This window comes from Phyllostomus discolor, chromosome 4 (genome assembly GCF_004126475.2).
Source record: "Phyllostomus discolor isolate MPI-MPIP mPhyDis1 chromosome 4, mPhyDis1.pri.v3, whole genome shotgun sequence".
NCBI lineage: Eukaryota > Metazoa > Chordata > Mammalia > Chiroptera > Phyllostomidae > Phyllostomus > Phyllostomus discolor.
In genome coordinates this window covers 205,229,020-205,256,113 of record NC_040906.2, presented here as the reverse complement: position 1 = coordinate 205,256,113, position 27,094 = coordinate 205,229,020, and the positions used below count along the sequence as shown (strand labels likewise).

Below are 27,094 nucleotides of genomic sequence, written 5' to 3'. Positions count from 1 at the left end.
AGAGCAGAGGGAGGCAGAGCAGAGGGAGGCAGGGAAGGGCAGCGACCACAGAACTGGCCGCTGATGCGCTCGCACTTTCCCTGGCTTCCCGTCCAGCAGCAGCACTGCATCCCGATGACGGCCCTACCTGCAGAGACCGACCCCGCCTCCCAGTGCTGCCACTCACTGCATCTGCTGCTGCATTCACCTGCAGAGACCGTCCCCGCCTCCCAGTGCTGCCCTCTCACTGCCCCTAAGCTGCATTCACCTGCAGAGACCGACCCTGCCTCCCGCTCCCAGTGCTGCCACTCACCGCACCCACACTGCATTCAGTTTTCAGCATCAAAAGGGGAGGCTCACAGGTGCTGAAGGAGCAGCCCCAGGTCACTGGATGGCCAGGCCATCTGGCTCTCAGTGCCGGGCTGTCCGGACTATGCCACAGTGACTACGAGGACAGAGGACATGCCTCGAGCCTGCAGGGAGCCCGCTGTCCCACCGGCGGTTTGCAGAGAGGCGGAGCGAGCGATTGTTGGCCCCATGTGAGCACGAGTGCCTGAGCACTGCAGGGGTGTAAGAGTTCTCTCCTTTTGTACTAGTTTTCTACAGTGGAAAGTTTCCTGCGTGCACATTTTCTGTATTTTTACATACTTTTTCTACAGTGCAATTTCCTGTAATAAAAATGATCCCTAAGTAATGAAGTGCTTAAAAAAACTAACTTTTACTGAATTGTTGGTCACATATTCTCATAGAAATACTTTGAGATCGCAAAATCATTGATGATAATATGTTTAATCAAAAGTCTGGTAAGAATAGGGCACGTTTTATCTGAAATGTTCAAATAGTTTTGCAAACGATAATGTCATTTCATGGTGGCCTTTGGAGATAAAGAGATACAAATACACTTAGTGAATTTTAGAGAGAAAGAAACCAAACATTAAAACCAGGTCTACTCAACTTTCTGGAGCTAGAAACTACCTTTAAGATACAGCTGCTGCTCAAGTAATTTACCGTTAACAAACTACCTTATTCTGTGTAACACATTGTTCAGAGTCTCTAGGTTTTCAAACTCGGGTGCTGACTACACATGAACACAGTTCTGCTTTTCTTTACCATGTGAAGACAGGGGTGAGACACGACCCTTTCCCGAAACACGTGTGATTTTAAAACGCCAACACAATGTGAACCTGCACATTAACTGCAGTGCAAGTGCATCTCAGCATGAGAGCCCGATCTTCTCTTGTCAGCAAAAACACTGACTGCATTAGTGGGGACATGGCACTTAGGAGAGTGGTACAGAAGGGCACCTTCACCTGAGAGGGAGGGAGGGGCAGGGCCTTGAGCCCGCCCCCCGAGGCAGGGGGGCCCTGCTCCTCAACACACAGCTCTTTTGTCCTTGAAGGGAAGGCTTCAAGGAAGGAAGGGCTTCAAGGCGGGGAGGGGCAGGAGGAGGGGAGCCTCGCTGGCCAGCATGGAAGACCTGGGCTGGCATTTTCCTCTTTCCCTGGACGTGGAGATCCGAGCGCTCGGTGCACACTCCGCATTCCCCTAACTCTCACTGTCATTCCCGAACATCCTAAAGGACCTCGGCGAGGAGGGGCGGCGCCCACCCCACCCCCACACCCCCAGGGCCTGGCAGGAAGCGGGAGCTGCCGCCTTACCAAGGTACAGACCTGTGACGGGGCTGTGCGGCTTTCCTATCACGTGGCCGATGCACTCGTTCATCAAGGCTTGTAAACTCTAGGACCAGAGCAGATGGGAGGGGGGCAGAAAGGACACTCTCCGTTACACGGCCAGCACGAACGGATCTTTCAGTGTATTCAAAAGAACATGCCACCCCTCAGTAAGTATCTTCAAAGTTAGTCTAAAACACAACGGGCCTGAGTAAGGACTAAATGCACACTGCACGTAGTTCAGAACACTGCACCACTCCGTCTCTGCGAGGGGGAGCGGGGCACACCCCGAGTTCCGTGACGCAGCAGCGTGCACAGGCAGGGCTCCTGCCGTCGCCCCCGTCGTTGGGAGGTGAGGTGAGCACGTTCACGTTTTGAGCGTCTTTCTCACCTGGTGGGATTTACGGAAGTAACAGCGATAACATTCAACGTTCCGTATTGCGCTCTCAGACGAGGCACCGTGAGGTGCACAAGTTCACCCCGGATCCTCATTACACATGAAAGAGCAGCCGCCGAGCCCGCAGTTAACGGGGGCGACCCTGACGGGCGCTCCAGGGGGACCGGGCCGCAGCGCAGCCGGGCACTGGCGTCAGCCTGCGCGCCCGCACCGCCAGGTCAGGAAGGGCCCTGCAAGTCTTCCTACGCTCTCGACGGCTCTGGGCTGTAACAACTCGGTTCTCAACGTGACCGTTATATAAAACATACTTTAAAACTACCACCAAGCATAAAAACACACAATCAAGAACAGACAGTACTCAGGCTGGTTGTTTTTTAAGGAAAGAACTTCAGAACACGCCCTACCAGGAAGTCGTCCTCCGGCAGCCCCGAAATGAAGGCGGGCTCGATGGCTTGCAGGAAGTCAAACCCCTGAGTCGCCCACCTGTGATGAAGAAGGTCACCCGTCACACAGCCACCAAGAAAATGTCAGAGCAGTTCTGGTCAACACAGCCTGAAACGTGATGTAACTGGAAACTTACTACCTGCCACGGGACACCTTTTCTGTCTTTCTGTAAGTGCCTAGGATTGAGCTGTGTTTACAGCACGTTTGGGGAAGGACAGACGAACGGCTTGTGAACAAAGGGACTGGCTACCGGTCTGCTTCCCTGCACTCTAACAACAGGCTTCAGCTTCATGGGGGAGGTCAGCAATCAGAGAGGTCTGTCCGGGGAGAATGTGAACGGCCTTAAAGATAAATCATCCGGGAACAAGTTAAAAAAAGACAAAACAAGCCCTGGCTGGAGTAGCTCAGTGGATTGAGTGCGGGCTGCAAACCAAAGTGTCACAGGTTCGATTCCCAGTCAGGGCACATGCCTGGGTTGCAGGCCATAACCCCCAGCAACCACACATTGATGTTTCTCTCTCTTTCTCCCTCCCTTCCTTCTCTAAAAGATAAATTAAAAAAAAAAAAAACTTAGACAAAACAAACAAAAACCCTGACTACCGAAGAGTTTTCAAAATGCTCCTTTCAGTGTCATCTGCTCAGAGACACCCACCCCTGCCCATCAAACACAAGACAGAAGTCCCGCCCACCCCACCCGTCTCAGGAAGGACACCCCCCAGGGATGTTACCGGGGTCTGGTGCCTCTCCCGCTCTCGCACTTTGTTAGGACATAATTCATCCACTTTCGGGCAAAGCTGATGTATTTCTCTCCGATCTTCTGTCTGAACACTCCAGACATCAGGCGAACGACTTCTTTGTGATACTGTAAATGTCATGTAGATCAGAATTAAGAGGAAAACGATTATACAAACACGTAAACACTCTAATGCTACATCTGTCTAAAATGACATTATAGAAACAAAAAGCAAAATCCAATTAAAAACGACATGTTCTGGGAACAGCACGAGCAGCTAGAACACAATGTCTTCAACTACACTTTCACCAGTGTCTGACCCACGGATTTAAGTTAAGAATGTGCTTTTTGGATATCGAACATCTCTTACGAGAAGGTTTCTAAATATAAGTAGGTAGCTGTCACCACAAAGTAAACACCCGGCAGCTAAGGGGCAGTGTAGGAGTAAACCGGCATTTCCAGCACCCCGCAGCGGCGCAGGATGACAATCTTGACGGAGCTGTGACGACACCAGTGCTCAGCTCTGCGTGCGACCCCGGGCACCCCTGTGCGTGGGTCACAAGGCGACTGCCCGCTGGTGCTGTGCTTTTCCTCTCGCTCCGAACCTACCTCGAACCCAAAGTTGTACCCCTGAATCATGGCTTCTCGGTGGTACTGCTGCAACGTGGCGGACTCGGCTTCGTCGACTTCGGCGTCGAATTCTGAAGCGAACATGTGGTCCACTCGGTCGATGGCATCGCCGATTCTGTTGCAAAGTTCTAGGGCATCGTTCTAAAGAGTCCCGAACCACAATTAATCCAACAGGAAGCAAATCACACAACACTTGTGCATTTTAGAAGAAGGCTTTTCTCATCACCCACCACACAGACATAAACCAATACAGTATTTCTCGGCCACAATTAGTGTGGTTATTCCAAAGGAGTGACCAAAAACAGAGGAATTATGTCACTTTCATTTTTACTAGGCATTCTTTAACATCTTATGAAATGCAAGAGGGAAAAACTCATTTAAAGTAACACCTAATTGCAACATGGCTACAGAGCAGATGCATAGCCCGTGGACTCGTTGCCATGCCGACCGCCAGCCAGTTTTCCTCTGGGCGGCGGCTCCCAGGCAATCGCGGTGTCGCGCCCAGCAAGCACGTTTCCTGCACATTTCTAAATGAGCTCCGCGACATAGCCACGTCGTCCTGTCCTCCACACCTCCCCACCACCGCCCCAACCCGTTCCGGGGTTCCCAACTAGATCCCACCCCCATCTCGGGGAACACTGGTGCTCCTGGTTGTCAAAGCTGGAGGAAGAGTCACATCTACTATCATCTCTTGCGTAGAGGCCAGGGACGCTGCTCAGCGTCCTGTAACACACAGGAGAGCTCCGCGAAACAAAACATTGCTGATCCAAAATGTCAACAGTTCCGGCTTTGTCGTCTCACTAACAATACGACCACAGCCCCAAAATGGGCTCCTTTCCCCTCCCCAGTCAACATGCCCCTTCAAACACATGGTCTCCACCAGGCGGTCCCCCTACACATCATTCCAAACACTCCCTGAATCTTCAGCAACCCCCTGAGGCTCAGAGAGTAAAATCTGAGATCTCTCTCAGCCTGACCTCACCACCTGATGGTACCGGCCTCATCTCCCAGGACCTTCCACTGAGCACGCCGAGACCACGCAGACTCTCTGACATTCAGTGAGCGGTCCCTCGGCCTGACCCGTGGACACCAACGCCCGCCCGCTCCGCCTGGGAGCCCCGCCCTGGCGAGCAGCTTCTGAAACCCTCCGCGCTGCAGCGCCCCTGCTGGCTCGTCCTGGGTGCCGCCAGGAGTCTCCCCAACCTCCCCCTCCCCTGCAACCTGGTGTGACCGCTTGGGTCCTTAGGCTACAGATTCCTTACGCTCAGGAATGACCAGTGTCACTCCTGACACCTGACCTCCAATTCTGCACTCCCCAGAGCTCCCTGATTCACACTAAACGAGGAGAGTCCCTTGCCCTGGTACTGGAGGGGAGGACAACCTGAAGGAGGCGATGCTGGTAGGTAAGTAAGAGCAGTCAGAGGGTCTGGAGAAAACCACGCCCATCGGACTCCCTGTAACTATGAGAAGCGCTGCTTCTCCCAGAGGTCAAGCCTCACATAACTAGGAAGACATGACTGACGGCCTGCAGGACAGCACGGAGGAGGTCAAGACCAGGGTGTGGGGCAGGACCTGGGGTGTGGGGCAAGACTCCCTAACCCCAGGAGAGGAGCTCACGAGAGGCGAGGGCCCAGCCCAGGCCGGCTGCAAACCCTGATGAGGCCCATGTGCCTGTCTATGGCTGGCGCTCTCTGTCCCAGTTCATTTAGCTGACATGTTTGTCAAGTGAAAGAAGAAATAAACCTTCTTTCAGACTGTGTGTTACTGGAGAACCTCCAGTAAACACTGCCGAAAAACAAGAAGTTGGATCAGGAACGAAGAGACCTAAATTCCAACGTCCACTTCTCTACTAGTCGACCATGTGACCGTTGTGAGTCATACAACGTCAAATTTCCCCCCTTTCTAACCCCGAGGCTCTAGATCCCAGGGAAGATCCAGGGACTTGCTGGTTTAGGCTCAGAGAGAGGCGTCCTGGGCAGAGAGGGGAGGAGGGCAGGACAAATGAAGGGCATCTCGTCACAGCACGCTTGTTCCTCAGCAAGGCCTCCGAACGTGATGAGCCCGCTACATGCAAGCTGCCGAGAAGTACCTTGAGCTGCTGCAGAGCCTTGGCAATGACCGGCAGGCTGGACGTCTGCTCCTGCCGCAGGGTCACGAGCCCCTCGACGGACTGCTGGAAAGCCTTCCTCTGAATGACCAGGTTAGACGACTCCATGACGACCAGCAGCAGATTATCGACCTGGAGGGAAAGCGAGCACGGGGGCTAACAACAGAAAGCGCACACCTGCGGTCATGGGCAGGGGCTGGGCGCTCAGCCCAGTCAGGCTGAGTTTAGGGGGCCGGTGAGCACCAGCCAAAACTGCCCCTAGCTGAACACAGGACCTAAGGAGCTGCTCATGGTTTTACCTGCTGAGTTATGTAATCATGGGGGCTCTGCTAGGTAGGCAGGTGACAGGCTACTCTACACAAGTGAAAACGAAGTAGCCAGTAAACCAGAGTCCCTGGAGAACTAGAACGACAATTTCAACGAGCAAGGTCATTTCTTTTAGATGATAGGTGTATATACCTAAAGACATGGCTGAACTACAATAAATAAAATAGTTCAAACAGTCCAGTATAATTTAACACACTCATATACTGAGATGGACTGTTTGGCACAAGCAATGCTACAAAGCTGTTTGTTGCCACGCCAAGGCCTACGTTGGGGAAGTGTGAGCTTGAGACGCCCATGCAGCTAAACCCGCCACTGGGGAGCTGCCAGGAGTTCGTGTTCCCTGGGAGAACCCCCGCAGGGAGCGGTGCGTGAGGGGAGAAGTGCTGGGTGGGACCCGGAGGGAGGCACACCTGCATGCTTCTCAGGGTGTCCACAGTCTCCACCTGAGGCACGATCCTGACCGGCGGAGCCTCCCACGCGGCCCAGCCGTCCTCCGCGTCCCGCGCGCGGTCGCCGTGCTTGGCGAGCAGCAGGTAGGCGTCGATCAGCACATCGTCCTTGGCGGAGTCCTTCCCTGCAGCCGCGTTGAGCAGGTGCAGCACGATGGCCTTCTCCTCGGCGAGGGTGTCCGGGACGAACAGCTGCAGGCTTTCCAGGCCAGGGATCTGCACCTGCGGCGGGAGCAACCCAGATCTCGAATTAAGAGTATCATAAGTTACAGGAGTGCTATTAAAAAGCAAACCCTAGAACAAGACAAGCAGGCCCGGGCAAGGGGGCAGAGGGGCATGAACCAGAGCACAGGGGGCCGCTGCAGCAGTCCTGTCTATCCGTGCCACCGGGGACAGCCCCGCCGCTCCCCGCCTGCAGGCCCCATGGGGCCCCAACCTGCCGCAACAGAGAAAACCCTCCTCCAGGTGGGCGGGGAGGGCAACTGGAAACCACCCCGCCCACAGCAGCTGGGGACGGCGTCTCTAAGCAGGGCCGCTCCCAGACAGCACGGCCAGCAGTGGGAGGGTGGGCGGGGTCTTCGGCACAGACTCCCGCAGAGTCTGCGTGGGTGACGTCTTTGAAAGAGGGCGTCACCTGACGCAGTGACAAGGAAGGACTTTCACACAGAATACACTGTGATGGTGCCCCACACGTCACCCACAAGTGTGGGCGGGACACACAGCAGGCGTCAACTCAGGCCCCAGTAACAGCATCACACAGAGGCTCTACCTGCACTAAATCTCAAGGAGCTTAAATGGGGGCAGAGAGGGCAACTCAGAAAGTGGCTCTGGTGACGCTGAGGACGTCAAAAATTCACGCAGAAAGTCTGAACTATTTAGGAAACATGAGTGTGAAAAACGAAACAATTTAAAGTCAGCATATTATTTTACCTACGCACGTGTAACTAATTTAATACAATAGACAGTCTGAGTGAACATTTGCTTATTTCATCTGTATTTTTAAGACATCAGGAAGTCAAGTATGAAAAACGCGGTCTTCTAGTCTTACAACTGGGGTCAGCGTGCGGCCGGCCCGGAAAGCCAAAACACTCACTATCGGGACCGTGACGACACAGCTGTCCTGCCTGAGGGCGGAGTAAGAGAGACAACACATTTCCATGCACCGCACTGCACGCTCACCTTCATGTACTGCTTGGACTTCAGGGCATCCAGGAGGTCTCTGACCGGGGCCGCAAGTACGAACTCGGCGGCTACTTCCAGATCCTAGGGTCGCAGTCACAAAGAAACTTCTTTAGTGCTGACTTTTTTAAAAAAGTGAGATAAAGGGAAAGGCAGGAAGTCACAGCCCCCGGCGAGGGCTGTCGCTCACCTTCCTCAGCATCTTGGCGAACCCCAGGGCTTTGGAGGCCCGCTCCCTGGCCTCGTGGAAGAGCTCCTTCAGGGCCCGGCTGGCCTCTATGACCGACCGCCTGCGGGGGGGGGGGCGAGACCCGGACGGGGGACAACAACAAACAGACTGAAGATTCTAGAGATGGAACCGTGTCCGCGATACGCAGAAGCCTGCTCCACATGGTTTTCCAGAAAGTATCTGTGTTCTTTAAACACGTAGGGCGCACTTAGGAACCTTCAAGTAACAGCAAGCTCCATTTCTAAAGAGCGGCTACAGTGGTTTCCTGGAGTGCACACTCTGGACGCCCAGCTCACACCCTAACCAGAAGGGTGTACGCCCCCTGGCAGCCAGGAAATGTTTAATGACTGGCTCCATCCACAATCGTGCGATCCTGGGGTGCTGAGATGCCGCCACCGCGCCACAGCGGGTCTCAGGCTGCCAGTCCGGCAGCACTGAGTGGTGACTCAGGGGAGAGGCGAGCCACCGACCAACCCAGGACGAGCCAGCCCCCACACCCACTGTGCGTGAGCCGCCCTCGTGGACAGTCAGAGCGTCAGAGCCGTTCTGTACGCGGCTGCACCATCTTAGTTCTTGAATTCCCACGTTTAGTGCGGCCTCCACTGAGCCAGCCCCCGAAGCATCAAGCAAGGCCTTTGACAAAGGGTTCGTTCCATTTCCCAGCCGCTCAACGCCGCGCCAGGAGGGCATCTGCGCGGTAACTCCTGTCTCCATCCTTGGCCGAAAGGCATCCCGGGCGTCCCGAAGCCCGACCCGTGCTTCTCCTCGGGCTCCAGGCGGCGTGGGAAAACGTTTCAACTCGAGAGGTCAGTCCCCCCTGCACACTGCCCGAGGTCAAGTCCCTTGACCCTGCTGAGCCAGCCACGGAACGGCTCCGTGGCCGCTGCACGTGCCACAGGAGACGGCCCTTTCACAGGGTGCGGCCCGGACACAGCCGCGTGGAGCGGGGGGAACGCAGCCACAAGTGAGCTGCGGTTCCAGGCACTTCAGCCTGGCGCTCCACAGGAGTAACACCGATGAACACGATGAACACGTAGCCAGTGTCCACTAGGGGCGCTCGTGGGCTGCTCCAGGGGTACAGTTAGAGACACTGTGGGAACCCGTGGGTGAATTCCACGCCACTCGTCTCCAGCCAGCCGGAACCGTGTGCCCTCTCACTGTTTTGTCAGGCTGTCAGTCACCGCCCACGAACCCACGCCCAAAGAACCACGTGCAGAGGAAACACAGCATGAACCCCTTTAGGACCGTCACCCGAGTTCACCGAGTACGACACCTCGGCCAGGTGCTCGTCTCCAAGAAGCAAGGGGGGGGGGGGGGGGGGGGGGGGGCAGGGAGAGGAGACGCAGCGCCCACCTGATCTCGTCCGAGGCGCAGCTGTCGTCGGCGCCGGTCCAGAAGGCAGCGCAGCGCTCCTGCAGGCCCGACTCTAGGAAGCCCCCCGTGGACTTGAGCAGCATGCCCGCGATGTCGCTGCGGGGGGGGGGGGGGGGGGGGGGGGGGACAGGTCAGGGCGGCGCGTGAACGGGGGCACGCCTGTCCTCAGGACTCTCCCGGTTCTCGAGTGAGGAGCCGGGAGGGCTGGCGACTGGTTCGGTAGTTTGAGAGGGACGACTGGTAACTCCTTAGTGTAAAATCTCTTTACCGTGAAAAGGCGGGACTCCTGAGGCCAGCGTGAACCTACCCACCTGTGTCCTAGCACCACAGTTTTGTTAAAAACCTTAAAACCTCGCATTCCAGCTGTGACGGCTACATGATTATGACATAAATGTTATACTCTCCCTAAACAAACGTTCAAAATGACGTAAAATCAAACCAAGTATGTGCCCACGACTAGATCTCTTCTTTAACTCTCACCCCAGGACACACTAATTAACTTGGGGGGGGGGGGGAGAGAAAGAGGCAGAGAAACGCCCACCGCTGCCACTTCCCACCGGCGCCGGCCAGGGATGGCACGCACAACCAGGCAGGCGCCCCGACCGGGGATCGAACCTGCGGCGGCCCTTCGGTTTACGGGACGAGGCTCCGACCGAGCCACACCAGCCAGGGCCGGCATGAGTTTTTAAAAGTTTAACAAAATGATAACGTAAGAAACAAAGCGAATTCCTCACACATAGCCGTTTTTAAAACTTTCCCTCACGATTAGCTTTTTGTGGCCAATAAACATGAAATACTATCTGCAGCTGATGGCTCTCAGCTACGGATGCAAGTACTGGGTCGTAAAATCTGGGCACATGGCATGCGGGAAACGTATTTACACATTTTACGTTGACTGGTGGCAGAGCGCGTGACAAAAACCGCCTGCAAACAACGTGTGAACACCAGGGTCGGAGTGTAAAGGCGAGCGTGTGACACGAGTCTGTGTGCCGTGGAAGTGATGCTTTCTGCAGCCCACGGGCCAGGGACCGCCCTGCCCCCCCCCCCCCCACGGTTCTCCTGTTCCGACGTCGAACCTTCCGTCACATACACACGGGCTCACGCAGAGTAGGTCACCAGCGCCACACTCCCAAAGCAGCGCGATGGAAACACCCTCCCCCGCCCCACGTACCTGAGGCCGGAAGCCCACAGGCCCTCGGGGTCCTGCCCCGTCCCAGGCAAGCCCGAGAGGGTCACTCCCAGGCAGAGTGGCTCCACTGCAAACCTGGCACTGGGCACGGGTGACCCTCCGGTCCAGGGCTGTCCTGTGCACTGCAGGACACTGGGCACCCCTGCCCCTGCCCCCCAGGTGCCAGCAGTCCCTCCCAGCTGTCACATTCAACACTGGCGTCCCGGGGGAAGGGAACAAACCCCCCCCTGGCTGATGAACACAGGCGAGGGGCGCAGAGACGCGAACAAGGGCCGTTCTCACAGGCTCAACCTCAACCACGCACGAGAGCGAGCTAGGGGCAGGCTGGGAGCAGGGGGGCAGGGAGGACGACAGACGGGGGTCCTGGGGCCCCAGGGCTCCTACCAGAAAAGCGTTCCAGCCTGGGCCTCTCCTCCGCGGATGTAATGGGTTATTTCTTTGGTGAAATTCCATTCTTTCTCTAACAGGTTTTTTAAGCTATGGGATGCTTGAGGTAACTGCTGCAGCATTTGGATCCAGCTTCTCATGTAATCAAAGTACACCTTGGAACACAAAAACGCACAGGGGACGATCTGAGCACAGACTTCCGTGACTCCCAGGGCTTACCTCGGCACCCCGGACGGACGCCACCGGTCAGTAGGATGGGCGGGACGGTGGAGGGCAGCCCCGGCCGCGGCCATGGCAGGCTGCTCGCTGGCGTCCAGGCGAGGACTTCTCTCAATCGCACCACTCACCTCCTCGGCAGCCTCACACATTCCTCGCAACCCCTTCCGATCACGGAGAAGACACCTGAAACACTCACACGTGTGGAAAAGCGCAATCGAGTGCTTCAGCGATCAAAACCAGAGCCCCCAGAACCGTCGTCACCGACACCAGTGACTGCAGACACCACCGCTCCTGCAGGGGCTCGTCCGGCTGTTCGGACTTCAAACAGCGGCTTACATGTGGACAGGAAATGAACACACTTTGCTCCACTGCCGTGACACAATTTTTCAAGGTTTACGACATAAATTATGAGCTATAACCAGAATGCCCAGCTTTCCTGAAGTGGGGTTTATTCCCACCTCCCATTCCTAAATTCCTATCTTGATTTATCTGCTGCTCCGTGGGGTTCTACCATCAAGTAGTTTCTCCTACAACAACTGCTACATCACCAAACATGCTGCCTGCCGGTTCTTCCACAGACGGGCGAGGCTGGCCGGCCGCACATGCAGGGTGGGAGTCACACGCTCCCTCGCTTGGCACTTGCAGGCGCTGCTGCGCCACCTGCACGAAGAAACCTGAGCGGCCCAGTCCCCCCGTCACCACGCTCCGCACACCGAGGGGGGCCTGCGGTCTCTGCCGAGACATTCACAGGGCTCCTTCCCAGGCCTTGGATTTCAGCACGTCACCCGGTCACGTCCACAGGTGCATGGGCAGGAATGTTCTGAGACCAGTAACCAATTTCCAGGGGCAAATTCCAAGTCTCATTTTCATGCCAAGAAAAGGGTTGAACCTCTGGACGTTTCCGGGCCCTGCTCCATCTGGGCCGCATACCCTTAGTGCCCAATCCCAGGCCCATGGCCCACACGGCTGTGTGTGGGGAACCCGCAGTCATGGGGCCGCCCGCCTCTCACCCAGTGGACACGGAGAGGAACAGGTCCCAGGCTGCGGCTCTGGGTCACTTCCCCAATGCTCCTTCCCCGCCCCGGCTCCAGCCAGGGTCCGCCCTTCCCGGCCACAGCCCACCAGGGCCACCGTCTTGCTGCACACAGAGGCCAGCTCCCCCGCGCCCCCACTGCCACTCCAGCCACTGCTCCAGGCAGGCCGGGTGAAACCACGACGAGGGAACACCCTGCTCCCTCCAGACCTGTCCGCGAGGCTTCCTGGGGAGCCTGCGGCCGCGTGCTGCCTGCCACCCAGACAGCACTGGTGGCCTCCCTGTCGGGGGAGGGGGCTCCCCTCCATCGCTCTTCTCTCAGTTGGAGTGTCAGGGGGCTCAGAAACCCTCTCCCTGACACGTACCAGTCAGGATGAACAAACGACAGCGTTCTGTCCTGTCAGAGAGTGTGTGTTTTTCCGTAAGAAACGATACATCGAGAAGTTAATGTCTCCTCTGTTTCTTCACCCCTGTCTCTCCCCCCTCCTCAGGGGCTAAAGGTATGACTTCAGTGCACCCCCTTCTAGTGTACATGCTTTTCAAATTAACCTACCACATGCGGTATGTGATAACTCCATCCCATGAGCTACCGGCATCCCCGTGTGTAAGCGGCGGAGGGCGCGCAGCAGCCGGGCTCCCGCACACACGCCAGCCCAGGGGCACAGCACAGCCTCTCCCGGCCCGCCCGTGAGCTCCACCTGCGCTGTCGGGGCCGCCCAGGGTCTGCGCCTCTCCCCGGCGACAGCGTTCACCGTCGGGGTGCTACGTTCTCGCGAGTGTTTAACCACCACTTTCCCATCACTCCTCGCCTGGAGGCGGGCACCCGGCGCCTGTCACGACGCCTGCCTGGCCCAAACAGCAGTCGCGCACAGGGCAACACCCACGACGCCTGCAGGGTGAAGACGGACTCTCTGCTCCTCCGTCTGCCCCTCCCCCTCCCCGAGGAGCCCCGGCTGCGCAGGTCTCAGCCCTCCCCCGTGTGTCTCCTGCAAACACCGCACCTCGTCCAGCGCACTCACGTTCTCGTTCCTTTCAAAGTCTCTTCCTGCGGGTCCTCAGATCCACCGACCACGTGATCCCACGCTGGGGGCTGTGTTTACCGTCTGGGTCACGTCCCAGGCCAGGGCCATGAGCTGAGCCGCCCGCAGCTTCCACTTGGGCTTGCTGCCTCGAGCAAACGCTCCCCAAGGTGCCCCCGCAGACCCGCGTGCCCGCGGCCCTCCGCTCACAAGTCACACCTGCGGCACGGAGCAGACCTCCGAGGCACACCTGTTGGGCCAACAGGGCGAGCGGCCCACAACAAGTGTTCTCACCTGAGCTCTTCCTGCCTTGCAGATGTGCCACCTATGACAGGACCCCCACAAGGACAGCCCCCACTTCTCTCCCGACCGTCCACACCCCTGCAGACCACAACTCAGACTGACCCCCAGATGGCCCCCGAGTCTGCAGCAGAAGATATGTACCCTCACTTCTGTCTAAACTTCAAAGCAAGTAATGGTAACAGCCTTTCTGGGGGGAGACAGGTGAATATTTAGTCACTCTCTTCCTTTACCAAACAAGAACTATTTTTCTTTACTCTTTGTTCCTTTTGCTATTTCTGGTGAGTTTCAAGAGTAGGGTGCCGTGGCAAACATAATCTGACTGTCTGCCCGCAGGCCACTGTGTGGGCTGCCCAGGTCCCCAGACCTGCCCCTGCACTTCCCCCCCGAGCATGCTCCGGGGCACAACCTTACAGGCATTGATGATTGCTCGTGTGTTCCCTCACAGGTAATGTCTCCACCTGCGAAACGGTGGAGAGAGACTGGAGAAGGTCATGACTCACACAGACAATTCGCAGCAAAGCTCAAACTGAATCCTGGGCATTTCTGGTTCTTACGGGCTGCACACTTCGGCAGTTCACGCGACCCAGCCTCCGGCTGCCTCCCGGGCGCACCAGGTCTCTGGGACTGCGGGGCCTGGAGGGCAGACTCCACCTGCCTAACCCCGGCCCTGCCTGTGCCTGGGAGATTAGGTGATGGAGGGGGGCAGGGGGGCCTTCGGAAAGCAAAACTTACTTTCTCACCCTAAACCCCTGACTTACTCGTCCATGGAGAAAAGTCAGTATGTCTGTTGCTTTTTACAGTAAGTTGTCAATGATAAAGGCTTTTCTGACATAAGAAATTCTAGTATTTTTAAATGCAGCCACATTTCACACATTCTGGTCTTTTACGTATTTTCCCAAACAACTGGGAAACAATTTCAATGCCAGATGTGACAGCCCCTTCCCAGGCACACTCTTCTGCCCCGTCTTCTGCGACAGAGGCTGAAAGGTCAAGGGGCAGGTGCCCGCCCATGCCACAGGGGGGAGCCATGCCCCAGTCTGGCCGCAGGCACACGGGAGCAGCTGCCCGCTGTTCGGGACTCGGCCGGCCGGCACCTCTCCCCTCCGCCTTCTCCTTCCTTCCAGCCCAGGAAGCGGGGTGGCACCTGCATGTGCTCGGCCATCCTGAGGTCAGACAGCGAGGTGTCAGGCAAGGATAAAAGCGTTCCGAAGACCACACACCCAACAGCGTGGCCATTTCCTTCATTAGCTCACCAACCCGCCACACTGGGTCATCAGCCGCGTCTCCCTCTATGGAGCCCACCCTGTATCTGTGATGTGTGAACACTCATCCAGACGTGACGGAAGGCGAAAGGACTCCCAGACGTAGCCCGTGGCCTGTAAGGCTTTCAGTTTAATTAGGGGAGCCCGAGAACAGACAGGTGCTAGATCATTAAGTACTGAGTAGTACAGTTCTAATTACAGCTGCTGAGCGTTCAGAGAGGTTTAGATAAAGCACAGTAAAGGCTGAAACTGTCAACTAAGCTCTCCAGAAAAAAAGAAACACCTGCAAGTCGTAGAGGGGCAGATAAGGAGAAGGGCCGTGCTGAGCAGGAAGAAGTGACGTGCGTGGAAGTCCAGAGGTCAGGAAGCACAGGTGTGCAGAGTGCACGCAAGAAGCGTGGGGGCTCTATTTGGGAAGAGATACGAGTAAGTCTGCTCCTGCCAAGTCACACCATTTGCACCTCCTGGAACGAGCCAGGTCCCGCAGTGAACTCCGGTCATCCCTGAGATTCCGCTTCCTCGCTCTGCAATGCTCCCGGACGCCCACCCGGCCAGTGAGGGCGCCGGTCTGCGCCCCTCCGCGCAGCTCTCCCTCCGCGCACTCGCCGCTCAGCGGGGAGCACCGCTCTCGCCCAGCTCTCGGACTGAGCTTCATGGCACTCGTCCCTGCGCCCAGAGCCATGCAATGCCCCGCGGCGTCCCCGGCAGAGCCCACGCAGCAGGGACAGACGCCTCCGCAGGAGGGCCTGACCACGTCTCCCCGTCAGGGCCACGCTGCCACAGACCCACGACCAAACTGTGCACTGGGACAAGCTGGCAGGACAATCGGCTGCGAGTTAGCCCTCACAGCCACATGCACACACACGCACACACATGTACACACACTCACGCACATGCATGCACGCACACAGCCGAGCAGCCCGGGAGGACACCCGCCCGCCCGCCGTCCTCACCATCAGCATCTCCTGCAGGTCCTCCTCGAAGGCGTCGATGTCGCAGTCGGCCTCCTCGGGGCCGTCCCGGACGCCCAGCAGCATGAACTGGTAGTACTGCTTCATCAGCAGGCCGCCCTTCAGCACCTCCTTGCACTCGCGGACTAGCTGCGGGGGGTGGGGGCTCTGTCAGTCAGGCACACGGCCCGCCCGGGCCACGTGGCGGCTGTCCCAGTCCCCACTTGAACCCTCAGAGCACCCAGGAAAACGGGCCTCGGCTCCAAACAACCTGAAACCCTGTCCCGACTCTTACACACACACATGCCTCAGTAGTCTCAGGGGGGTGAGAGCAAGTAGTAAAAACAGAGCATTTAGATTTGCAGCGAGAATGCAGAGAAAACATCACGTGGGCAAAAACTGATTTGCTGAAATATACCTTCCTACCAATAAATTTACGTTTTAAATTTATTTTTATTGTATTTTCCCCATTACCATTTAGTCCCCTTATACTCCCCTCCCACAAAAAAAAAATTATATAGAAAGTAAATCCTGTAGAAAAAGATGTATTTTTCTACTAGTTTACATGATAAGAAAAGGTATACAAGAGAAAACTCTCCAAAATCTGGTCACTTTTAATCATGATAAAGATTCAAATGTACTTAGCACAGAACATGGTGGCCTCTGTAATAATCTAGCCTCCTTTACCTCCTGTGATTGGTGACTTTTACTGTCAAACAACTGTAATAATCGCACAGGCAAACCAACCCAAGCTTCATCTGGTAAAACCGGACGGGAGCCCGGGAGGTGCGGACACGAGAAGAGGAGTAGAACCCCCCTGTGCGGGCCTGGGAGGGGGGCTGGAAGGGTGCAGGAGGTGGCCGTGAGGCCCCTTCCTCCATGACCAGGGGGCACAGGACGCCGCACACCCCGGGCGGCAGGGGCTGGGGGCAGGAGCTCGCTCACAGTCACGTTAGTTCTGACAACAATCAGCAAAGACACAAGGGAGCCTCGGGTGGCTGCCGGTGACGTAAACTGGTACAAACTTTCTAGAATCTAAAAGTATATGACTGCTAGTCCACTTTTATGTTTTATACTCAAGAAATCATCAGAGATGCAGAATACATATTATATAAAGATACAGTTACCACAATGCTACTAAAACTATCAGTACTAAATAAACCACGATGCACCTATACAGTAGAGCATTATGGCGCCCATTTAAAATCTTGTTTTGAAAAATATTCAAGGGTAAAAACTCACACCTACATATTTTTTATTTTTAAACTTGTATGCGTACACTTTAAAGTATGTGTAACATGTGCAGGAAAACAAACGAAGGGAAGGAAATACACCAAAGTGTTACAGAGGCCGCCCCCCTCCGCACCTCCGCAGACTCGGCCCTGCTGGCCCCAGCCTCCGCCTGCCCTCCTCAGCCGGCACCCCTCCCTGCGGGCTGCACCCCTCCCTGCGCTCCTCACACTTGCGTCTCCAGGGTGGACGTGTGCCGTCTACACACACACAACTGTTCTTCACACTCTGTGATCCTTACTCTGTGCAGGGTGAGTGTCTCGTGAAGACGTTACTACAGAAGAGTGTTTTGGCGATGGTTTCGTCACAGAGCGCGAACACTAACACACTTGGGCGTCACTCTGCTGGACACAACTGCTTCAGGCACAAAGCCCGCAGTCCCGCAGAGCAGGCGCTGTCGCTCTGTGGCTCACGCCACACGAGTGCCTGCACTGCCCGCACATGTTACGGGTCCAAACACCCGCCCTCGGAATAGCCGAGGGACCTTTATCTGCTCACCTATACTGCTCACCTATACCTTAAAGAGAACGGAACAAATGAATCTGAAGAACGTAAAGTAGGTCAGTTTCCCGTCTTCAGAGACCGATGCCAACAGGACACGGAGGGCCCCCTCGTCGCCACACTTTCACGGCCCTGGGACGAGGGCATGAGCACAGGAGGACTGGGCTGGGCCCCGTCTCTGAGGGCTGCGTGTAAAGAGCACTCGCGGTCGCCCTGCAAGGGGCAGCCTGAGAACACTCACACACACTCACTCTTCACAACTGGCAGCAGTTGGGAGAAAACCCTCGAGAAACGTTATGGCCTGCAGATGCAACAGTAATTGTAGGTGCTTTTAAACAGCTGCCGACACCGACCTGCTTAATGCTCAGCAGGGAAGGCTCTCCGGCAGGCCTCTGCTCCAGCCGCAGCTTCAGGCACTCGTGGATGACGTTCAGCAGGACCCGGCAGAGCACGCGGAAGGCGGGCTCGAACGACGGGAGGTCCATGGACGTCAGCTCCTCCCAGGACACGGGGCTGCACCTCGGCTCCGCGGGGGGCGGCGACCCGGACAGCTGCACGTAGTCGGAGCCCCACATGGGGTCTGGGAACTCAGAAAACTGGGACAGAAGGTCAACGAGAGTTAGAAGAGCATGCTCGAGGGTACCGTTATAAACTACCATTCTCGGGAGTTGGCTGACAAATCTATAAAAATCAAAACTGTACAGGAAAACAAAATCTTTAGGGTAACTTAATTTCAGTATAGACCCAGAAAGTTCTGGAAGTATTAAAAAACTGGAATGAGGACTGAAACTCAATTGTAATTATCTGTCAAAAAGGCACAGTAGAAATAGAATCAAGTACATCTTTTTCATATTTTTATTAAAATGATCAGAACACTTATTTTTAAGGTTATATTACAGTATTGTCCACAACTATTCCCAGACTGAGAAAACCAGGAAATTATTAAAATTTGAGAAAAGACTATACAACCAGGTAGCCACTTGTGTAACACAAAAAACAGTGGACCCAACACATTTTTTGTCCGTTTTTTCTCCTAAGCTATTCCGGATGACACTGATAGAAAAAAGTCCCTAAGGTTGACGCGGTAGCCCCACTCAACGCCCGCCAGCCGATGTCTCCTGGCGCCCCTGGTGCTGCTTGCCCATCCTGCCTTCGCCCCTCGAGGCATGGGGTCGGAACACCCCCACTGTTCTGAAACCTCCGGCAGCATCGTGCTGGCCAACCACGGTCAAAGACCTTGTCTCCTCCTCTTCTTGGGAAAACCAAAGCCACCCACACTTGACATTCTCAACTTCCCTTCAACGTAAAACGGCGCCGACTGACGGGCTCTGCCTGTGGCTGTCAGTCAGACCTGTGCCCCCTGTCACTCCGGGACTCGGCAGCTCTCCCCCAGCCACACCCTCGGACGTCTGACCCAAGTCTGTGTGTTCAAATTAATGCCGACGCCAGTCCCCCACAGCAGGCGGAGGTTTCTGCTCACACACGCGGCTTTGAGGACGACGACCTGGGGACGTGTGAGGGACGAAGTAGCACGCGGACACCCGGGTTTGAGCAGTGAGGGTCAGTGTGAACCTGCGACACACTGCGTGCATGTATGTACGTGGGGGTTGCTCGGACCGCCCCTGCGAGCTGAAACAGGACCGGCGTGTCGGCGCTGGCACGGAGCGATGCCGGGGCCAACACACGGTGCGGGTGTCGCGTGTCCTCGGCCAGAGGAGCGAGGCCGCAGGGAGACGCACCGGGCTCCTGGTCCGGAGCAGATGCACGGAAAGCCCCGGGGCCTGGCACGGCGGACAGCCAGGGCACGGCAGAGCCTGCTCACCGGGGTGGGAACGGGCTTGCGCCAAGGGTGCCATGGCCACGTAAGTTACGGTGTAACGCCACAGAGCGCAACAGCACGCGGCTGGTGAGCGGGGATGAGCGCAGCGACAGGGACAGACCCAAAGCAGAGACGGCGACCCACCGGTCACAGAGCCAACAGAGCACTGTATTCCTTCTTGGAAAAACAGTGTGTGCATGACACACAGACGCATTTATGTGCGCACAGAAAAGTCTAGAAGATACAAACCCACTACTGCTCCGAGCAGGGGTAGAGGACAAACGATAACTTTGCTTTTTCACCTACTTCAAAAACATGAGTAAAACAAAAGCAAGCATATTGGTTTACGAAATGAAGAACTAGATCAAAACAGACTTTATGGTCTCCTTCAACAGTCAGCTCCTACGGCTCCGGCCTAGGGGTCACACTGCCGACCGCAATGCCTGCGGGGCTGGCACAGTGCTGCGGCCGGGGAGCTCGGGCGGGGGGCTGTGCGGAGTGAGCAGTGGCGGCTCTGTGTTCACGGGAGCCCCCCAGGAGCTGCCAGGTGGGCGATGGGGGCCCGCGGTGTAGACAGGCCTCCCCATGTGTCGTGGAAAACAAAAATTCCAGGCTTCCACGGGAAATCTTCTCATTCTTAAATGTGTGCCCCTAAGTCAAAACTGTTTAAAGCTCCGATGGGGCAGAGGCAGCACGTGCCACAGTTCGGAGCACGGCACACAGCTGGTCCTGGGCTCGCCTCCTGCTCCCGCGCTCCGCGATGCCAGCCTGGACCTCCGCCGAGCGAGCGAGCTCACAGCCGCCGCCGCTGCGGCCAGAGGCCCCGTCCTCTGCTGGGCACTGCGCCACTACTCCCCATCTCCCGTGTAAGTGTGCTTCTTTCAGGAGACACAAACCTCAGGCAAATGAGCCAGCGTGTGCCTGCTAGCGTGCCACCGCCTCCACTAAAAGGCTCGTGCAACTTCACTAGTGAACCCAGACTGGTGATGGCTGGCGCGGATTCGAACCCCCAGCCCCTGGAAACACGGTGTGAAGGAACAGACTGTGAGAGGGGTTGGGGAGCCCCGCTCCTGGCAGGCTGACTCGCAGGGGATGCCGCAGTGCCGCTGGTCTGGCTGCGCAGGAGGCAGGCTGTGGGCCAACTGTGCCAGCGCCCCCGCCCCACCTTGGGAGACCGGGATCCGCCTGCACCCTGGAGGGGGTGGGTACGTGTATCCATCAAAGGTCCTGGTGCGGTTCGGACAGCGTTAGCGCAACACAGAGTCTGGGGCCCCCAACGCCTGGGTGTGGCTCCCTCCGACAACCCGCAGCTCCTGGGATTCGGGCAATGTCACCCACGTCCCTCACTTGTAAAACACAGGAATGAAAATGCCACGTCACTCGGCTACTGTGTCGGGCACGGGTAAGACTCAGCCATGGAGCTGCTGCTATCACACGCGTGTCCGAGCTCCTCCATGCATGGTCCCCTCTGCACAGAAAGGGCGGCCTCTTCAGGGACTCTCGTGCTTGTAGAAAAAATCAGCACGGCTGCTGTTAGATCCCAAGGCACATGCTGTATCACTGGCCACTAAACTTGGCAATAATCACATAATCATTTCTCATTCAAAAGAAAGTAATTAACAGAATTACCAGAAATCCCCCTAGAATGTGAGGCGATATGCAAAGTCAGGCAGCTAATTTTTTCGTGTATTACATTAAAATACAATTTTTCATTTTATCTCTCTCTTCTTCTGAAAACATATAAACTTCATACGGTAAATCAAAAAGGAAGGGGCACAGACGAACCGTACCACGATCTGTGGCTCACACATTTCACGGGTGTTTAGCAGTTTCAGTGCACAGACCCCCAGGCTGCACGACACTGAGCGTGAGCTCCGCGGTCTGCGTGCTTAGACTCCTCCGGGGCCCCGGGAGATCCCGGGGGAGAGTGCAGGCGGCGATAATGAATCTGACCCACTACCAATGCATGACTCAACCTCAGGGAAGAGGGCAAAGGGAAGAGGGCAAAGGGAACAGGGGCTGACCTCACCAACGCTGGGAAGCTGTGTGCTGTAAGGCTCAAGACAGAAAGAACGGACTCATTCCCTGCAGTCTAGCTGGTGAACTCGCTCCTCTCAGGGGCGCAGCAGAGCAATTCTGAAACCGCCCCACATGCCCACCAGGGGCGCACCAACGCACACATGGCCAGCAGCAGCAGCAGGGACGGGAGCCCCGGCGCTCAAACAGAAAAGGGAGGAGGCTGGGACAGAACCTGTGGTGCTGGGTGCAGCCGAAGGCACCAGCACGAGCTCAGGTGACAGAGACAGACAGAGTCAGCATCAACCTGCGCACACACACAGGCTGGAAGACACGCCCCTCTCTCCTCACTCCGTCCCTGGCAGGGCCTAGAACCAAGGACACCCCGCAATAACGAGCACAGGCAATGCCCACATCCTCACTCCTAAACACTATTCTCCAGTAGGAGGCACCCGAGTTCCTTAGAGAAACTGCAGACTCCAGGACTGGGACAGGGAAGGTTCGAGATGATGCCAAAGCATAAGAAAGTGCTCAAAAAGCCCACGGAAGGCGACACCCCACACAGAGAGACGGGGGCGTGTCTACAGGACCCAGAAGCCAACGGAAAGCGCTCCAATGGATAAGCAGAAACAATTCGAGCAACTAAATAAGTAACAGTAGTACTGGGTGGTAACAGCAGACGAAAATCAAATAATGGGCATTCATACGGCTCAACGGGAGAGAGGAGGTGAGTCTCCCACGCGGAGGAATCACAAATAGCCGGTAATACATGCAGATACCCCCCCCCTTGAGTGGGGGCTGAGCTGGGGGACTCGCTTCCCAGGAACACAGTGTGGAAAGGGAAAGTGGGGAACCTATGGGGGGACCTGGCAGACACCACCTTAACCCAGGGGCCAAGGTCGACCTCCCCGGTGACAGCGCAATGCCACCAGGGCACTTCAGCCAGGGCATTCGTGCCCAGGCCCACACGCCCAGTCTGACCGTGAGAGAACAGCAGACAGAACCGGACTCAGGGACACTCTGTAAGCCCCGCCCAGGCTTGAACGGAACATTAGGGCTACGTCTGATATTCACAGTAATAAAGACAAATTGCAAATAGCTATTTTAGTACCATGAGTTGCAATTTTTTTCAATTTAGAATTGTGAAATAATAAAATTTTAGAGGAAAATTGTTTTATAAGGCATGCTTACAAGCCAAGGGAATTAAACATAAGATCATATGTTATTTAAGCTCTAGTTACAAGTAACTTAATCATAAGGAATAAGAATATAAAGACATAGACAAAAACTCAAATATCGAAAGCGTATTTCTTATTTTCTACAAACCCTTCAACTATATTCATTACTGTTACCCCATAAGCCGGAAAAACAGCACAACTAGAAGACATATCCTGAGTATAATCTGAGGCTGCTCAAAATGTTTCTAACAACTAAGAATGACAATAAAGTCATTCTCAAACCTAAGGAGTGTTACACTGCTTAGTATGTCCTTAAGATACACAATTATTTGGTAATTAAAAGGTAAAATACGCCCTGGCTGGCGTAGCTCAGTGGATTGAGTGCGGGCTGTGAACCAAAGTGTTGCAGGTTCGATTCTCAGCCAGGGCACATGCCTGGGTTGCAGGCCACGGCCCCCAGCAACCGCACACTGATGTATGTTTCTCTCTCTCTCTCTCTCTCTCCCCCCCTTCCCTCTCTAAAAAAATAAATAAAATCTTTTAAAAAAAAAGGTAAAATACATTTTAAAAGCAAAAACATAGACTAGTCTAGCCCATACTGACTTAGAGAAAGCTTCAAGGGAGAAAACAAAAGTCACTAAACTTCTTGAAAAGAACAGTTGATATCGGACCTCTCCAGCGTTTTACTATTTACACAAATGTCAGTAAAGCCTCTTTAGGCCTCACAGCGACCCTGTGAGGCAGGCAGGACGGTATTATGACCGTCTCACAGACACAAAGATGCAGGGCCGGGAAGATGAAGTCCTCCACCAAGTTACGTGGTGAGAAGGAGCCGCGTCAAGGAGCGGAACCCGGCTGTCTGCCTCCACAGCCGTGGACCCTTCCCCAACAACACACTCAGGGAGAAGACTAAAGCAGAACAAGCCCAGGAGGGGAGTGCACACGTGTTCACACACACACACACACACACACACCCCTCTCCTTTTGGAACTGTGCTCCTGAAGTGGGCATAAAAACAAAGTCTTCCTTTCCCACCAAGTTCATCATTTCAGAGCATCAGTTCATCCTTCAGTAATCTGGATTAACCTCCAATACAGAAAAATTTCTACTTCAGCTCTTGGTTACTCTTTCATTACTTGACAAACACAACATTTTACAATCCAAAATTTAAAACAACAGGGTCTTCTGTACTCCATTTTTAAAATAAAGATTTTATTTACTTATGTTTAGAGAGAGGGGAAGGGAGAGAGACAGAGGAGAGAAACATCAATGTACCCCTCCACGAGGGGCCTGGCCTGCAACCCAGGCATGTGCCCTGGCTGGGAACTGAACCCGTGACCCTTTGGTTCGCAGGCTGGTGCTCAATCCACTGAGCCACACCAGCCAGGGCTGCACTTCATTTCTGTTGTAAGAAAACCACCTACAGGTGATTTCAATAAACAAGTCTTTAATCACACACACTAAGCTTCGAGTTTGTATGTTTCCTTCCTTTCACATCAAGGGTAAAATAAAACCTTTCCAGTCCCGTCTCGCTTGGTCGACCGAAGGACGCACCTCTGCCGGGGCCCCCAGCGCGGCGCCCTACTGCGGCGTTTCTGAACGCAGGTGCCAGCGAGACGCCGGGCGCTCGTTCCCGGCGCTCTTCTCGTTCCAGCACACCTGAGGGCGCAAAGCACCGCGTCGGCGGCGATGGGCCCGTCCCAGAGGGCTGGGGGAGGGGGGACAGTGTGGGCAGCAGCAGCACCAAGGTGCCCGTCAGGAGCCTGGACACGCCTGCCCAGCCCTCGGCCCCCGCCGCCGGCCCCTCTCCCACCAGAGCCACCAAGGCAGAGCCGCACGAGACTGCCACAGCTCCTCGCTCTCGCCACTGCACAACCTGGGCTTCACGGTGCACGCTAGGCACGACCTCTGCCGGGCCCGGGCGTCCTCGTCGGAGGCGAGCCCCTCCAACCGGGAACCTAGACCACAGTAAGGCGTCCCGTCTGACACACGCCACAGCTGCTCGTCACAGCTGCTCGTCACAGCTCTGCGGCTGCTCCGCTGACTGTGGGGTCGGCACCGTCACAAAACCTCACTGTGAAACAGCTACGTGCGGACTAACAGGATACAACTCACTCGCTGTTAAAAAAAAAGAGGTACATAAAGATACCATTCAGAGTTAAAGTACTGCTCAAAAGAAAAATCACGGTATAGATTTACATTTAAGATTTCTAATCAAAATAAAACTCCAAGTAAACTAAGCTCCTATAGCTACAAAGTGTCAACTGATTCTGCAACCATCTGTGATTAAATACTGTATTAAATAATTAAATACTGTATTACATGATTGCTTGACCAGGCCTCCTAGGGGCCCATGACCCATCAGTTTAAAAATAATTTTTTCAGATTGTGTAATAAACTGGTTTTTTGCCTTTTTTTTTTAACAGACACAGGCACACAGCGACTAAAATGTAACATGCAGCCTCGCACAGGCAGAGGGCGCTCCACCATCCCGGTGCTCCTGTTCCCAGCCACGAGCCCGCGCACACTAGCCCCGAGACGCTGCGTGCACCCGCGCCCTCCGGGGCAGCACCCGCCAGTGGCCCTGCAGTCTCGCCGTCCTGAGCAGCAGAGAATCCCTGCGGGTGCCCTCTTGCAAGGAGCCAGCCGCCTTTCGGCTTGTGACGTCTTGAAATTAACTTTCTTAACTGTCAAATCGAAAAGTGTACAAAACCCAACTTCAAACCACTTCCTCTGGCAGGCGGGCTCCTTTCACAAAAACCTTCACCAGCTGAACACGCCTCTGAAAATAACTGAGACTGAGGGGAGGCCGCGGCACTGGGGGGTGGTGAGCAGGAGTGGCATGCTTAGACAGGCGTGTGTAAAGCTGCACTCAGCTGCGGTTGTGGGAAGGTGTTTTGGAAGGTAGCACCCGTGAAGAGCCTGTTTCAGTGATTCAGGAGAGAAGTAAGGGGGGCCAGGAATAAAGGAGAGCCGGTGGGAGAGAGCAGTGGGCAGCGGGAGGGGAAGGGAGCAGAACCGATAGGACTAGGTGTGTTGAGCAGCCAAGCAGAGGGAGCCAGCAATTAATTCACTGGAATTCCAGCCGACACGAGAGAGGAGTGCCAAAGAGTTTTCCGACTTGTTTAAGACTACTGCTCGCTATGTTACAGCTTCTACCCAGAAGAGGAGGACAAAACCAACCAACCAATAAATAAAATGTGTACAGATTACAGAGGGAAAGTCAAATCTGTTATTGCTCAAGGACAGATTACTTAATGGAAACCACAAAAGACACAATGAACAAATTACCAGAATTCAAAAGAGGCTGAATGGGAGGATCCAAGATGGAGGCACAGGTGGTCCCACTGGACCTCCTCACGCAACCGAAACTATGGACAACAAGAGTTTACAAACAAAAAACAACCAGAACAGAGAGAAATGAACCAAACGGAAGTCTGAATACCATACATCCAGTCCGGTAAGGAGGGGCGGAGTCGGAGGCCTACGGAGAGGGGTCGAGGGGTCCCGGCAGGAAAAAGCGGTGGCTGGCAGGTGCGGGGTGCAGACCGCAGCCGTCGGACCCGTGGCAGACCCTGGGCAGCTGGTGTCTGCAGCCGCACGTTCTCGCGCAGAATTAAGCGAAAACAGGCAGCGCGACCAGGCCACGCCGGGAAACAAGGCCTAAAGGCACCGATTGGAAACACCTGTGGAAGGTGAGGCGGGAGGTTCTCTCAGCCTCACAGGAGGCTCCTTGGGGAGACCCACAGAGTCCGAGAGAGTGCACAAGCCCACCCGCCCGGGAGCCAGCACAGAGGGGACCTATTTGCTTGTGGGAAGCGGCAAGGGGGACTGGAGTCCTGGTGAGAGCGGAGCGGGCACCACTGTCCCCTCTCGGACCCCACCCCACACACAACGTCACAACCCAGCGACTGAGGTGCCCCGCCCTGGTGAACACCTAAGGCTCCGCCCCTCATACATAACAGGTGTGACCAGACCAAAGGAAAAAAATTAAATTAAATTAAAAAGATGGCTCAAACAGAGTTAAAAGCACCAGAGCCAATTTTTTTAAGTGACCGAGAAATAGCCAGTTCAAAGCACTGGTGATCAGAATGCTCACAGAATTGGTGGACTTTGGTCATAAATTAGATGAACAAATGCAGACTACAATAAGGGAAATGAAGGAAAATGTACACGGAACCAATAGTGATGGAAAGAGAACTGGGCTTCAAATCAATGGAAGGGACCAGAAGGAGGAAAGGAACAACTAAACAGAAAAGAATGAAGAAACAAGAATTCAAAGAAATGAGGAGAGGCTTAGGGACTTCCAGGATACCTTTAAATGTTCCAATATCCAAATTATAGGGGTACCAGAAGGGGAAGAGGAAACACAACAAATGGAAAAGTTATCTGAACAAATAATAAAGGAGA

The 27,094-nt window shown here is 55.1% G+C and overlaps 1 protein-coding gene across 2 annotated transcripts in view; it reads right to left on the bottom strand.

The window, feature by feature from the left end:
- MAP3K4 (mitogen-activated protein kinase kinase kinase 4) overlaps nt 1–27,094 on the bottom strand; it is a 79,915-nt gene that overhangs the window by 18,419 nt on the left and 34,402 nt on the right. For both annotated transcript variants that reach the window (XM_036024954.1, XM_036024955.1), the window contains exons 4-15: nt 18,025–18,267; nt 15,884–16,030; nt 11,092–11,249; nt 9,498–9,614; nt 8,106–8,205; nt 7,916–7,999; nt 6,698–6,958; nt 5,943–6,092; nt 3,833–3,994; nt 3,219–3,352; nt 2,451–2,529; nt 1,650–1,716 (exon numbers count right to left, since the gene is read on the bottom strand). In XM_036024954.1, coding sequence (XP_035880847.1) covers nt 1,650–1,716; nt 2,451–2,529; nt 3,219–3,352; nt 3,833–3,994; nt 5,943–6,092; nt 6,698–6,958; nt 7,916–7,999; nt 8,106–8,205; nt 9,498–9,614; nt 11,092–11,249; nt 15,884–16,030; nt 18,025–18,267 — 1,702 coding nt within the window. The remainder of the gene's footprint in view (nt 1–1,649; nt 1,717–2,450; nt 2,530–3,218; nt 3,353–3,832; nt 3,995–5,942; nt 6,093–6,697; nt 6,959–7,915; nt 8,000–8,105; nt 8,206–9,497; nt 9,615–11,091; nt 11,250–15,883; nt 16,031–18,024; nt 18,268–27,094) is intronic.